This window comes from Gorilla gorilla, chromosome 4 (genome assembly GCF_029281585.2).
Source record: "Gorilla gorilla gorilla isolate KB3781 chromosome 4, NHGRI_mGorGor1-v2.1_pri, whole genome shotgun sequence".
NCBI classification, from domain to species: domain Eukaryota; kingdom Metazoa; phylum Chordata; class Mammalia; order Primates; family Hominidae; genus Gorilla; species Gorilla gorilla.
The window spans coordinates 31,474,376-31,489,893 of record NC_073228.2 but is presented as its reverse complement, the minus strand read 5'-3'; the positions used below and the strand labels follow the sequence as shown (position 1 = coordinate 31,489,893).

General features: G+C 43.9%; 1 protein-coding gene and 1 long non-coding RNA gene across 3 annotated transcripts in view; one reads left to right on the top strand and one right to left on the bottom strand.

The window, feature by feature from the left end:
* The window catches only part of APPBP2 (amyloid beta precursor protein binding protein 2), an 84,597-nt gene extending 74,520 nt beyond the window's left edge, over positions 1–10,077 (bottom strand). Inside the window, exon 1 of the mRNA XM_031011304.3 lies at positions 7,960–10,077. Within this exon, the coding sequence (XP_030867164.1) occupies positions 7,960–8,097 (138 nt within the window). The 5' untranslated portion in view covers positions 8,098–10,077. The remainder of the gene's footprint in view (positions 1–7,959) is intronic.
* LOC129533456 (uncharacterized) overlaps positions 8,390–15,518 on the top strand; it is a 68,413-nt gene continuing 61,284 nt past the window's right edge. For both annotated transcript variants that reach the window (XR_010133593.1, XR_008679716.2), the window contains exon 1: positions 8,390–8,667. This is a non-coding gene — a long non-coding RNA (uncharacterized lncRNA). The remainder of the gene's footprint in view (positions 8,668–15,518) is intronic.

Below are 15,518 nucleotides of genomic sequence, written 5' to 3'. Positions count from 1 at the left end.
ATGTGTCAGTCTGTTTCTGGACTGTCGATTTTGATCCATTGGTCTATTTGTCAATCCATGTGCCAATACCGTATTACCTTAATTGTTATAGCCAGGTAACAATTAAGTTGAATTCCTCCAGATTTTCTTTCTTCATCGTCATGATTACCTTGAATCTGGATTCATCTTGCATTTGAATTTGTATTTCAGTTGAGTATCTTTTAATGTTCATTGGCCATTCATATTTCCTCTTCTGTAAACTGGTTTTTGGGACATGAATTAGTTGCCTTAGCTGCCTTTTTCAAACTGATTAGTATTAGATCTTTCTGTATTAGAAAACATGCCCTTCATCTGTCAAATGCTGTCATCTGCATAGTGTTTTTTTAAAGTGTTCTTACAATTCCTTTTTTTTTTTTGTGAGACAGTCTCATCCTGTCTGCAGTGCAGTAGCATGATCTTGGCTCACTGCAACCTCCGCATCCTGGGCTCAAGCAATTCTGCCAAGTAACTGGCACTACAGGTGTATGTTACCATGCCTAGCTAATTTTTTATTGTTTTTGGTTGAGACACCATTTTGCCATGTTACCCAGGCTAGTCTTGAACTCTTAGGCTTACGCAATCTGCCTGCCTCGGCCTCTCAAAGTGCTGGGATTACAGGCATGAGCTACCATGCCCAGCCGTGTGTGTGTGTGTGTGTGTGTGTGTGTGTGTGTGTGTGAGAGAGAGAGAGAGAGAGAGAGAGAGAGAGAGAGAGAGAGAGAGAGAGAGACAGGGTCTCACTCTGGAGGCCGAGAGTGCAGTGTCATGATAACCACTCACTGCAGCCTTGAATCTCCCAGGCCCAAGCGATCCTCCTGAGTAGCTGGGACTGCAGGCATGTGCCACCATGCCTGGCTAATTTTTAATTTTTTTGGAGAGACAGGGTCTCCCTATGTTGCCCAGGCAGGTCTAGAACTCTTAGGCTCAAGCCATCCTCCCACCTTGGCCTCCCAAAGTTCTCAAATTACAAGAGTAAGCCACTGCTCCCTGCTCTACTTTTTAATGCATTCCAACACATCAATTTCTTTTTTTTCCTTCTGGGCTTTGGTTTCATTCTTAGAAATGCCTTCTTCATGCCAAGATGGCATTACAGTGTTGGCAAGGTAAGACAAGAGGTAAAGATAGATTTTAAAATTATTTTTACATTACTTTTTTTTCCCCCCTTTGAGACAAGTTCTCACTGTGTTGCCCAGGCTAGTGTGCAGTGGCACAATCACAGCTCATTGAGCGGCCTCGACTTGCCAAGCTTCAAATGATCCTTCCACCTCAGCCTCCCAAGCAATTGGGACCACAGGCATGCACCACCACACCTGAATAAATTTTTTTTTTTCTGGTAAAGACAGTGTCTCCCTATGTTGCCCAGGCTGGTCTCAAACTTTTGGGCTCAAGCAATCCTCCTGCCTTGGTCTCCCAAAGTGCTGGGATTACAGGCATGAGCCACTGCTCCTGGCCACTTATTTTTACAGTGTTTGACATTTTCATAATTTGTACATTACCTTAAAAATAATTTTTTAGGCTAGGTACAGTGACTCACACCTGTAATCCCAGCACTTTGCGGGGCTGAGATGGGAAGACTGCTTGAGGCTAAGGTTCAAGACCAGCTTGGGCAACAAAGTGAGATACAGTTGGTCTCTACAAAAAAAAATTTTTTAAGGTTTTTTTTGTTGTTATCTCCTACAGAAAGGAGAAATTTTTTTTTTAATTAACCAGGTGTGGTGGCAAGCATCTGTAGTCCTAGCTACTCGGGACGATGAGGCAGGAAGATCACTTGGGGCCAAGAGTCCAAGGCTGCAGTGAGATATGATTATGCCACTGCACTACAGCCTGGGAGACAGAGGGAGGACTTGTCTCTTAAAAAAGAAAGAAAAACAATTTCTTTAAGGAAGAAATTTTGGTCATTTCCCACTGCAAAATATTGACCCAATAATTTATTCTGATACTTTTATAATTTTAGTAGCCAAATTTAATTTTTTTTTTTTTTTGAGACAAGGTCTCACCCTGTCACCCAGGCTGGAGTACGGTGATGCAATGACAGCTCACTGCAACCTCAGCCTCCTGGGCTCAAGCAATCCTCCTGCCTCAGCCTCCTGAGTAGCTGAGACTATAGGCATGCAACACCACACATGGCTAATTTTTTTCTTTGTTCTAGAGATGGGATCTCACTATGTTGCCCAGGCTGGTCTCGAACTCCTGGACTCAAGCAAAATCCTCCCACCATGGCCCCAAAGTGCTGAGATTATAGACATAAGCCACCATGCCTGGCCATCAGTGTATTTTTTTAAATTCTCAGAAAACTGAATGTTAGTTCAGGCTGTATGTAGCTATACAACTGAAATATACAGAGAAAAAGAAAAAATTAACTCCGATCCTAAATCAGAACCTAATTAGTATGGTTTTCAGCATGGTATTTATTTTTATTTTGTTTTTTCTTTTCAGCACAATACTTTAATTTTTAAAAAACTCATTAAGGAGGCCGGGCGCAGTGGCTCACTCCTGTAATCCCAGCACTTTGGGAGGCAGATCACCTGCAGTAAGGAGTTCAAGACCAGCCTGGCCAACATGGTAAAACCCCATCTCTACTAAAAACACAAAAATTAGCTGGATGTGGTGGCAGGTGCCTGTAATCCCAGCTACTTGGGAGGCTGAGGCGGGAGAATCACTTGAACCCAGGAGGCAGAGGTTGCAGTGAGCCGATATTGTGCCTATGCACTCCAGCCCAGGCAACAGAACAAGACTCTGTTTAAAAAAAAAAAAAAAAAAAAAACATTAAGATTGTGAAAACAATACATAGAACACATTGCTGAAACACTTCACCCAGACAAAGTTTAACTCTACGGCACACTTTGTATTTGGAAAAAACACAAAATAGACCTTCAGTAGTTAAAATAAAAAGATCATAAACTTCATTCATTTTTTTAAAGAGATGGAGCCTCACTACATTGCCCCAGCCAGTCTTGAACTCCTGGACTCAAGAGATCCTCCCGGCTCAGCCTCCCAAACTGTTGGGATTACAGGTGTGAGCTACCACACCTGGCCATAAACTTCATTCTTTAGAATAAGAACACAGCCCCGTCTCTATTTCCTTTCACTCTGTATAGAGTTCTAGAATTTTCTTTTAAGAGATAATTGTGTTGCCCAGGCTGGAGTGCAGTATTCACAGGCACGACCACAGCTAGCACACTATAACCTCCAACTTCTGGGCTCAAACCATCTTCCTGCCTCAGATTCCTGAGTAGCTAGGATGGGACTACAGGCATATATCACTCCATCTGCCTACAATTCTTTCACTTCATCTTACCCGCTTTTATACCAAAATGGTTGCACGCCCTTGGAGAGAAAACTTTCAGAATCCAAGCATTACGATCACATGCCACATAACGTTTCAGTCAACAACCGACTGCATATAAAAAGGTGGCCCCATAAGATTATAATAGAGCTGAAAAGTTCCTATTGCCTAGAGACTTTGTAGTCGAATTACTTTATTTTTAACATTAATTTAGAGTAGTCTAAGTATACACTGTTTATAACATCTACAGTAGTGTACAGTGATGTCTTAGGCCTTCACATTCACTCACCACTCACTCACTGACTTACCAGAGCAACTTCCAGTCCTAAAAGCTCCATTCACGGTAAGTGCCCTATACAGGTGTACCATTTCTTATCTTTTATACTGTACCTTTTCCATGTTTAGATGAAGCTTGCCCAATGCACAGCCAGCAGGCCACACGTGGCCCAGGTCAGCTTTCAGTTACACTTTTTTTTTCTTTTTGTGAAGAATGGGGTCTCGCTTTATTGCCCAGGCAGGTCTCGAACTCCTGAGTTCAAGCTATCCTCCCACCTCTGTCTCCCTAAGAGCTGGGATTACAGGCATGAGCCACCGCACCTAGCCCCCAGGACAGCTTTGAATGAGACCCAACAGAAATTCGTTAACTTTCTTAAAACATTATGAGATTTTTTTTTTTCCTCAGCTTATCAGCTATCGTTACTGTATTTTATGTGTGGCCCAAGACATTCTTCCAATGTGGCTCAGGGAAGCCAAAACATTGGACACCCCTGGTTTAGATACACAAGCACTTAATACTGTGTTACAACTGCCTACGGTACTCAGTAAAGTAACATGCTATATGAGTTTGTGGCCTAAGAACAATAGGCTGTCCCACATAACCTGGGTGTGTAGTAGACTATACCATCTAGGCTTGTATAAATACACGCTCTGATGTTCCCACAAGCATGAAATCGCCTAATAATGCATTTCTCAGAACATATCCCCGTCATTAAGCAACACATGACTGTATTGTGTAGGGTTCTGATTTTTATTAACTATTCTTTTACATATTTTTAGTCACCTTCCCTTCTCATACACCTCAGTAGACATTTCCAACTTCTGTTTAGACTTCCTGTATAAAAGCTACCACTCCTATCACTTACCCGCAGCAAATGAACTCACCTCCTAATTCGTGACAATCATTCTTACAAACTTACCTATATTAACGACTTGTTTTGTTTTGAGATAGGATCTCCCTCTGTTGCCCAGGCTGGAGTGCAGTGGCACAATGACAGCTCACTGCAGGCTCTGACCTCCTGGTCTCAAGCAATCCTCTCACCTCAGCCTCCTGAGTAGCTGGGATGACAGGCATGCACCACCATGCCTGGATAACTTTTTCTACTTTTTGTAGAGAAGGGGTCTCACTATGTTGCCTAGGCTGGTCTCGAACTCCTGTGCTCAAGCGATCCTTCTGCTTCAGCTTCCCAAAGTGTTGGAATTATGAGTGTGAGCCCTGCGCCTTTACATCTTTAATTCTTTTGTTCTGATCTTAGAAGAAGAGTTCTTTCCCCAACTCTAATATAAGGATAATACCTTAATTTATGCACGGTGAAGGAGGAAAGACCAAAAACAGGCAAGACTCATCAACTCATGTTCCTGCTCAGGGACTTTGCTCCGTAACTTATTTCCCACCACACTTGGATACTCAACCTCATTCTCTCGGTTTCTGCCACTCAGCCAACAAATATATTCTAGTGTCTTCCATTTTTTTTTTTTAAAAAAGAAAAAACATTTCATATTTTACCCTTTCTATGCTCTCCCTTCCCTGCTTAGAGAGCAGTCAACATTCCTGCTTCTTTACCTTCCATTCATTCCATAACCCCATCTCCTAATGCTTTACGATTGTGCCTTTATCTGAAGCTATTACAAAAATTAACACAGTCATACTGTAGTACACCAAACAAGCAGAATGGGGAAATTTGATTCCACAAATACTCCAATTTTGTCTATGACTATGCCTACTGATGGAAATTTGGACTGCAAGAGAGATGTAATTATGAGTTTCTCCTTGGCTTTAAAGTGCAGAAAATTGGAAATTGGAAACAGTAAGCTTCCTAAAATTTTCACAAGTTGGGCAGGGGGTGAGTATCTTATATTTATGTGTGCAGTTATATTGCTTTAAAAAGTTTTTCCAGCCTGGGCAATATATCAAGACCTCATCTATACTAAAAATTAAAAAAAAAAATTAGCTAGGCATGGGTGGCATGCACCTGTAGTTCCAGCTACTCAGGAGGCTGAGATGGAAAGATTGCTTAAGCCCAGGGGTTCAAGGTTGCGGTGAGCTATGATCACAACTGCACTCCAGCCTGGGCAACAGAGCAAGATCCTGTCTCCACAAAAAAAGTTTCTTATATGTATATGCTAATAGTGTTTAAAAAGAAGAAAAGTCAGGTGCGGTGGCATATGCCTGTAGTCTCAGCTACTCAGTAGGCTGAGGCAGGAGGATAGCTTGAGCCCAGGAGTTCAAGACCAGCTTGGGCAAAACAGCGAGACCCCATCTCTATTTTTTTTTAATTTTAAAAAAAGAATAATTTCTTATATCTCCATTAAAGACTAGAATAGAGTCCTGGGACTGACTTTCACTCCACTTCCATAGAAGCTAATAAAAAAATTAGTGTTATAATATCTTTCATTAAAATAATCTACTATCTTAAGATAGATATCTAAGTAAAAGGGCAAGGAACTCAGGAACTAAATATCAGGTTTGAGACCTTAATTAAATTACTTAACTTTCTCACCAATAAAGCAAGGTTATACTGTACTCTACTTCACAGTTTAATTCTGAAGATTAAACAAAATAACACATAAAAGCGCAACATAGTTACAGGCACATGTTTAACACTTCCCTCATCTTAGCACAGTGCCATACTCCCAATAAGCATACAACTATTAAGAAGTAAAAGTGTACCAAAAAGGAGCAATATTAAAACCGTGTGAACTATGTGAAACAGAAATTCTAACAAAAGCACCATCTATTCATACTAATAATCTTCAAATGAAAAGCTTCAATTAGAAGTGAAAGTTACAAAAAGATATTCAAGTATTTTGAACGAATTCAACTAGTAAATACACTTGGATTACATTCCCAATGATTTCCTCTGAGAGATCACATATGAGATACAAGATTACACATGATTTAATAAAATGGACAGAGAGCACACACAAAGCTGCAGTTTCCCAGGCTGAGAAAGACAAATCTAATTTGTCCTTCCTGGGGAGGAATGTATCTTAAATGAACAAAATTTCCTTAGAATACACAAAAGTAAATCAATGTATCAAAGGGATTAGGAATAAAGGGAGCTTTTTCTCGAAATCCAAAATAATAATACGCATGACCTAAATGAATCTTCTCCAAATATTTAGGGGGGGGGACCCCACTTTAATTGTTAGAATTGGTGCAAAGCAGCTGGATTTAGTAGAACGCAGCCCATCAACTGCTAATTCTGAAAAAAAAAAAAAATCTAGGGGTGGAGAAAGCAGGCAATCTTCCCAATAAAACAACTGCCATAAAACACTGTACATACATAAAAACATAAACATCTGTTAAAATATCAGTTTACATTGTTCCAGCCAACTTACAGATCAAGAGGAAGTATTTAAGGTCTAAAAAATAAATTACATTCTACTTCTAGTCACATTTTGCATGGGTGGCTACTGGACACTAGGAGTTATCGACGCGGATTCAAGACAAGGAAGACTGAATAATAAATCCAGTGTTCACATTCAAATGTGGGGGAGAGAAAAAGGCAGGCTCTGAGTCCATAAAGTTCTCCACACTCTGAAAACACTGCAAAAATAGTCCACATCTAAGGACACTTACCCTTGAAACTCCTTGTAGAGTGGCTTGGGAGACTTGCTGTTCAGATTTTTGAGGGGGAGTGATTTAAGAATGCTGCAAGATTGCAACTTTCAAACACAGGAACATAATCTAAAGTATTTTTTTCTTTCAGTAAAGATCTCTCCCTGTCCTCTTCAAACAGTTGATCAGCACTCCCATTTTCACAAAATCCCTAATTCAAGTATAGAGCCCCTCCTCTCCCACAAAAAAATCAAAGCTTTAAAGAATATGCAAATAAAACACACGGATTATTTCCAATAATCCCTAACTCCTTTCCAATTGGGAAAAGAAAGGAGAAACGAAGGAACACGAAGCAAAAACACCAAAACACTCGGGGAAGGAAGGCGGCGAGATGAGAAAGTAGGAATGGGTGGGGGGAGGAGCACGGAAAAAAGTCCAGCTGATGCTGACACTTAATTGGAAGGAAAGGATGGAAAATATCCCGAAGATACGGGCTAGAAGGAAAGGACTAGGTGGGACAGGGGCGCGATAGACTAAGTCCACGCAAAAGGCCTACCCAAGAGGGCCACTGTGTAGAAAGGAACACCAACAGGGAGCAAGACTCCCCAAGATTACTTCAAGGCCCCAAAGCTTAAGAGACAGGGCATAGGGAGATGGGGTGCTTCTCCACTGGCAATGCGGACACCGCACCAGACGTTTCGGGAGGCAAGCCTGCTGGGAGGGGTGAGGGGTTAACTGCGGGGGTTCGCAGACGTGGAAGGGGGTGCGGCCCCCGGGGTTGCTGGAGGAGAGCAGAGAGGAGGCCCACGGCGCATACCTTGTAGTAAACATCAAACTGGATGTTCTCGGGCAAGGAGCGGATGTCTCGGCGGGAGCGGATGTAGTTGTCCACGACAGCGGAGATGGCGGTGTTATAGAGAGTCTCTGGGATCCACTCTAGTTCCACGGCCGCCATCTTCCTTCCCTCCTCCTCCGCCTCCTCCGCCTCCTCCTCCCGAAGGCCCCCGCCTCCCTCCGTAGCGAACCCCTCTGCGGCCCCGGAGGATTCGGAGGGGCGGTGGCAGCCACGCGGGCGCACGGCAGAAGGCACGGCCGCCCTGCCTCCTCCGGGGGCAAACTGAGGGACGGCGGCAGCGGACGCAGGCCCGAGTAAAAAGTGGGACAGAGAACAGCGGCCAGCCAGGCCAAAAGCGTCACAGTCCCGGTTTGAGAGGAACCCGGGTTCCGTCCCAGCGCTGATCTCTGCAGGGGCGGGGCTGCGTGTGCGGCGTCATGACGTAAGCGCACGCCGGCGCGCCGGAGGGGAGGAATGCGGCAGGCGGAAAACTTAGGAAGAGCTGAATGCCTTCCACGGAGAGCGTCCCTTCCAAGCGGCCCCGGAGTGGAGTGGAGTGGAGTGGATAGGGGTAGACTTTTCACACGGGGACAAATTATTACAGGATATCTGCACCCCCCGTTCCGAGTCACTCGGGCGCATCGGTTACTTCAGCAGGTTCTCTGCATCACGGACCCTTTTGAGGCTCAGGTAAAAGTTTGGATCCTCTCCCCACAAACGAGCAAAATTATCTGTACATTGAAAATTATGCATTGAGAAAATTCACATTACTCTAGAAACCCTTAGACTGCAGTTCCTAACCCAAGTTAAGAACCTGCGGTCCAGGAACTAGGGGTAACGATAGAAGAGAGACTTGTTTTTCTTTGTATAACCATTTGCACCGTTGTAACTTTTTGACCATGTTTCTTTATCCAAATGAAATTTCCGAAAAAAGAAAACTCCTACCCCAGAACTTCGTAGGAAAACTAGCTTGATTATGGAATTACAAATAATAGTAAGAGAAAAAAGGCTAAGTGGTGGCCGTGATAGGACTTAATGGTATTTCAATTCCCAGAGTTACAGTGGCGGCTTCAAGGGATTGTTGAATAATTGGGAGTACTTGTTTCAGCTTCTTTCCTTCCTCAGCCTGAACATCTGCTGTTTATGTAACTTAATTTCCTAAGTCTGCGATTTCAAGAATTTGATGCAACATCTTTCTGTTCTAGGAATTTAACATGGAAATTATTGGCCATAATTGTTGGTGACACTATCACACTCATAGTCACTCTATAACGATGTAAGTCCAGAAAACAGCAATAATAATAATGTCCTGATTGATATTTAGAGCTAAAAGAAGTGGAAAGAGTTATTTCAATTTACCCTTCACCTGGTACTTCAGTGTTAAGTGGTTAAATAATTCCACAAAAAATAAAGAAACACTCTTAATCTTCTTCAGTCTATATAAATTCTTACTCTATACTGTGAACCTAGGAAAGCTGTGGATGGCCTTAAGATCAGATTGCCAGTTTAGCAAGTAAAAAACTACAAGGCTGGGCGCGGTGGCTCACACCTGTAATCTCAGCACTTTGGGAGGCCGAGGCGGGTGGATCACGAGGTCAGGAGATCGAGACCATCCTGGCTAACACAGTGAAACCCCGTCTTTACTAAAAATACAAAAAATTAGGCCTTGGTGGCGGGCGCCTGTAGTCCCAGCTACTCGGGAGGCTGAGGCAGGAGAATGGCGTGAACCCGGGAGGCGGAGCTTGCAGTGAGCCAGGATCGCGCCACTGCACTCCAGCCTGGGCAACAGAGCGAGACTCCATCTCAAAAAAAGAAAAAAAAAATTACAAATGCCCAGTCACATCTTAATGTCAGATAAACAACAAATGGTTTTGAAATGTAAGTATGTTCTATGCAATAGTTTTGCTCATGCCTTCGGAGCCACTCAAGTGTATCAGTTCATTCAGCAAATCCTTCATCACTTCTTAGACACTGGCGCTTTTGAAGATCAGGATCCCTGCCCCACATAAAAGAATAATTATTATCTCTGCAAATATTGCAGGGGACATATTTATACTAAAAACTTATTTGTGACCAGCCTGGACAACGTAGCAAGACCCCATCTCTAAAAAAAAAAAAATAGCCACACGTGGTGGTGTGCACCTGTAGTCCTAGCTACTCAGGAGGCTGAGGCAGGAGGATTACTTGAGCCCAGAATGTTGAGTGAGCCATGATCATGCCACTGCACTCCAGCCTGGGTGGCAGAATGAGACCCTGTCTCAGAAAACAACAACAACAAAAAACTTTGTTGTTCATCTGAAACTCACATTTAACTGGACACCTGTATTTTATCCAGCAATCCTACCTGAAGGGATCCATGAATCCCCTAACATTGAATGCACATGTTCTTGGACATTTTGGCTAAATCAGGACCCGTATTAAGGTCCTGTAAACAGGTAAATGTGTGTCAGACACACATATTGATTGCTTTATGGACCTTAGATGCTGAGTGTATTAGTCCGTTTACACACTGCTAATAAAGACATAGCTGAGACTGGGCAATTTATAAAAGAAAGAGGTTTATTGGGTTTACAGTTCCACATGGCTGAGGAGGCCTCACAATCATGGTGGAAGGCAAGGAGGAGCAAGTCACATCTTATGTGGATGGCAGCAGGCAAAAAGAGACAACCGAAAGGAGTTTCTCCTTATAAAACCATCAGATCTCATGAGACTACCACAAGAACAGCGTGGGAGAAACCACCCCCATGATTCAGTGATCTCCCACTGGGTCCCTCCCACAACACGTGGGAATTATCAGAGTACAATTCAAGATGAGATTTGGGTGGGGACACAGAGCCAAACCATATGACTGAGTTAGACATTAAAAAATGTATATAGTCACAAAGGGGACTCTGGATGGAAGGGCCTCTTGATCCCTTCTTCACTGCTTTCAGATTGAAAGTTATTCAGATGTGTATGATGGACTAGGAGGTCCTGACCAAGAGCAGATAAACTGCCAGAAAGGATAAGTCCCCTGAGAAGGACTTAGTCCTGGCAGTATTCATCACCGTCTAACTGAAGAGCCCTTGGGCCCTAAATGACCAGCAGATATACCCAGATACTATGTTGAGGACCTTGGGTGAACCTCTGAGACTTGCTGGCTTCAGGTGCCAGCATGGCCACAGAGGGGTAGAGCACCAAGTGGGCCCTTGGGGTTCCTGATTCCAGGACTTGACTCCTAAATGGCATTTCTGACCTGCCCTGGTCCAGAGTAGAGCCTTCTGCCCTGACAGTTGAGTCTCTGGCCAGACAGCATTCACCACACACTGACTTGAGAGGCCCTGGGCCTTAAGGAAACATCAGTGGTGGTCTGGCAGTACTCCCTGTGGCCTGTGGTGATGGTGGTTACAGAGTGAGGCTAGTCTCCCTTTGGAAAGGAAAGGGAAGAGTAGGAAGAACTGTGTCTTACAGTTTGAGAGCCAGCTCAGCTGCAATACAGTATAACACCAGGTAGACTTCTGAGATTTTTTACTCTAGTCCCTGACTCCTGGACTGTACATCTGGACCTACCCAGGGCCTGGGGGAACTCGCCACCCTGAAGGGAAGGACACACGCCTGGATGGCTTTGCCACCTGCTAATTGTAGAGCCCCAGGGTCTTGAGTGAACATAAGCAGTAGCCAGGGAGTGGTTACAGCAGGTCTTGGGTGAGACCCAATGCTATGCTGGCTTCATCTCTAACCCAGTCCAGTCATAGTGGGGGTGGCCACAGGGGTACTTCTGTCACTCCACTCCCAGCTTTATGTGGCTCAGAACAGAGAAATTCCATTTGTTTGGGAGAAAGTAAGGTAAGAGAACAAGAGTCTTTGCCTGGTAATCCAGAGAATTTCTCCCAGATGCTGTCCTTGACCATCAAGGTGGTACCCCTAAGAGTCTGCAAGAACTTCAGAGAACTACAGTGTTATTGGGTTCGGGGTAATCCCTTCCCCAGCTCCAGGCAGCTCAGCACAGAGAGAGAGACTGTTTGTGTTTAAAGAATGTAAGGGAAGAGAACAAGAGTTTCTGCCTGGTAATCCAGGGAATTCCCTTGGATCTTACCCATGAACACCAAGGTGGTACCTCTACAAGTCAGCAAGAACCACAGCGTTACTAGGCTTCAGGTGCCCCCTAAAGCAGATACAGCTTAGATCACAGTAGTGAAGTCCTTTGAAATGTCTGGAAAGCCTTCCCAAGAAGGACAAGTACAAACAAGCCCAGACACTGGAGACTGATAATATCCAACTCTTCAATGCCCAGACAGTGAAGAACATCTATAGCATCAGCACCATCCAGGAAAACATGACCTCACCAAATGAACTAAAGAAACCACCAGAGACCAGACCTAGAGAAACAGACATATGAGACCTTTCAGACAGAGAATTCAAAATAGCCATGTTGAAGAAACTCAAAGAAATTCAAGATAATGGAAAGAAGGAATTCAGAATTCTATCACATAAACTTAAATAAATTGAAATAATTAAAAAGAAGCAGAAATTCTGGAGCTGAAAAACGTAATTAGCATACTGAAGAAAGCATCAGAATCTTTTTTTGTTTGTTTTTTTTTTTTGAGTTAAGGCCATACTCTGTTACTGAGGCTGGAGTGCAGTGGCAGGATATCAGCTCACTACAGCCTCAGACTCACAGGCTCAAGCAGTCTTCCTGCCTCAGTCCCCTGAGAAGCTGAGACTACAGGTGTGTACCACCATGCTCGGCTTGTATTTTTTGTAGAGACAGAGTTTTGCTATGTTGCCCAGGCTGGTCTTGAACTCCTGGGCTCAAGTGATCTATCTGCTTCAGCCTCTCAAAGTTCTGGGATTACAGGTGTGAGCCACCACACCCAGCCTGGAGTCTTTTAGTAGCAGAATTATTCAAGCAGAAGAAAGAATTAGTGAGCTTGAAGACAGGCTATTTGAAAATACATGATCAGGGAGACAAAAGAAAAAGGAATAAAAAATAATGAAGCATGCCTACAGGATCTAGAAAATAGCCTAAAAAGGGCAAATCTAAGAGTTATTGACCTTACAGAGGAGGTAGAAAAAGAGATTGATGTAGAAAGTTTATTCAAAGGGATAATAACTGAGAACTTCTCAAACTTAGAGAAAGATACCAATATCCAAGTCCAAGAAGGTTATAGAACACCAAACAGATTTAACCCAAAGAAGACTACCTCAAAGCATTCAATAATCAAACTCCCAAATGTCAAGGATAAATAAAGGTTTCCCTGACAAAAGCTGAGGAATTTCAACAGCAGACCTGTCCTTCAAGAAATGCTAAAGGGAGTACTTCAATGAGAAAGAAAAAGACATTAATGAGCAATAAATCATCTGAAGGTACAAAATCACTGGTAATAGGACATAAATAGAAAAACAGAGAACATTATAACACTATAACCATGGTGTAGAAACTACTTATTCTAAGTAGAAAGACTAAATGATGAACCAATCAAAAATAATAACTGTGACAACTTTTCAAGACATAGACTATATAAGATAGAAATAGAAATACCAAAAAGTTAAAAAACAGGGATGAAGTTAAGACATAGAGTTTTTGTTAGTTTTTTTTTTTTTTGCTTGTTTGTTTATGTAAATAGTGTTAAATTGTTATCAGGTTATAATAATGGGTCATAAGATAGTATTTGCAAGCCTCATGTTAGCCTAAAACCAAAAAACATACAATGGATACACAAAAAATAAAAGGCAGGAAACTAAATAATATCAGAGAAAATCACTTTCACTAGAAGAAAACACAGGAAGGAAACAAGACCACAGAACAATTAGAAAACAAATAAAATGACAGGAATAAGTTCTTTTTTTTTTTTTTTTTTGAGACAGAATTTCGCTCTTGTTGCCCAGGCTGGAGTACAGTGGCACAGTCTCAGCTCACTGCAACCTTTGCCTCCTGAGTTCAAGCGATTCTCCTGCCTCAGCCTCCTGAATAGCTGGGATTACAGCCATGCGCCACCAAGCCCAGCTAATTTTGTATTTTTAGTAGAGATGGTGTTTCACCATGTTGGCCAGGCTGGTCTTGAACTCCTGACCTTATGATCCACCCATCTCAACCTCCCAAAGTGCTGGGATTACAAGTGTGAGCCACCGCTTCTGGCAAGAATAAGTTCTTATCAATGGTAATATCAAATGTAGATGGACTAAACTCTTCAATAAAAAGACATAGAGTGGCTGAATGGGTGAAAAAACAAAACCCATTGATCTGTTGCCTATAAGAAACACACTACACCTATAAAGACACACATAAACTAAAAATAAAGGGTTGGAAAAAGATATTCCATGCCAATGGAAACCAAAAAAAGAGCAGGAGTAGTCAATGGGATATCATCTCACTCCAGTTAAAATGGCTTCTATGCAAAAGACAGACAATAACAAATGTTGGCAAGGATGTAGAGAAAAGGGAACCCTCATACACTGTTGGTGGGAATGTAAATTAGTACAACCACTATGGAGAATGGTTTGGAGGTTCCTCAGAAAACTACAACTAGAGCTACCATGTGATCCAGCAATCCCATTGCTGGGTATAGACCCAAAAGAACGGAAATCAGTATTTCTTTTTTTTTTTTTTTTTTTTTATTGATCATTCTTGGGTGTTTCTTGCAGAGGGGGATTTGGCAGGGTCACAGGACAATAGTGGAGGGAAGGTCAGCAGATAAACAAGTGAACAAAGTTCTCTGGTTTTCCTAGGCAGAGGACCTTGCGGCCTTCCGCAGTGTTTGCGTCCCTGGGTACTTGAGATTAGGGAATGGTGATGACTCTTAACGAGCATGCTGCCTTCAAGCATCTGGTTAACAAAGCACATCTTGCACCGCCCTTAATCCATTCAACCCTGAGTGGATACAGCACATGTTTCAGAAAGCACAGGGTTGGGGGTAAGGTCACAGATCAACAGGATCCCAAGGCAGAAGAATTTTTCTTAGTACAGAACAAAATGAAGTCTCCCATGTCTACCTCTTTCTACACAGACATGGCAACCATCCGATTTCCCAATCTTTTCCCCACCTTTCTCCCCTTTCTATTCCACAAAACCGCCATTGTCTTCATGGCCCGTTCTCAATGAGCTGTTGGGTACACCTCCAAGACGGGGTGGTGGCCGGGCAGAGGGGCTCCTCACTTCCCAGCAGGGGCGGCCGGGCAGAGGCGCCCCTCACCTCCCGGACGGGGTGGCTGGCCGGGCGGGGGGCTGACCCCCCCCCACCTCCCTCCTGGACGGGGTGGCTGGCCGGGCAGGGGGCTGACCCCCCCACCTCCCTCCCGGACGGGGCGGCTGGCCGGGCGGGAGGGCTGACCCCCCCACCTCCCTCCCAGATGGGGCGGCTGGCCGGGCGGGGGGCTGACCCCCCACCTCCCTCCCGGACGGGGCGGCTGGCCGGGCAGAGGGGCTCCTCACTTCCCAGTAGGGGCGGCCGGGCAGAGGCGCCCCTCACCTCCCGGATGGGGCGGCTGGCCGGGCGGGGGGCTGACCCCCCCACCTCCCTCCCGGACGGGGCGGCTGGCCGGGTGGGGGGCTGACCCCCCCA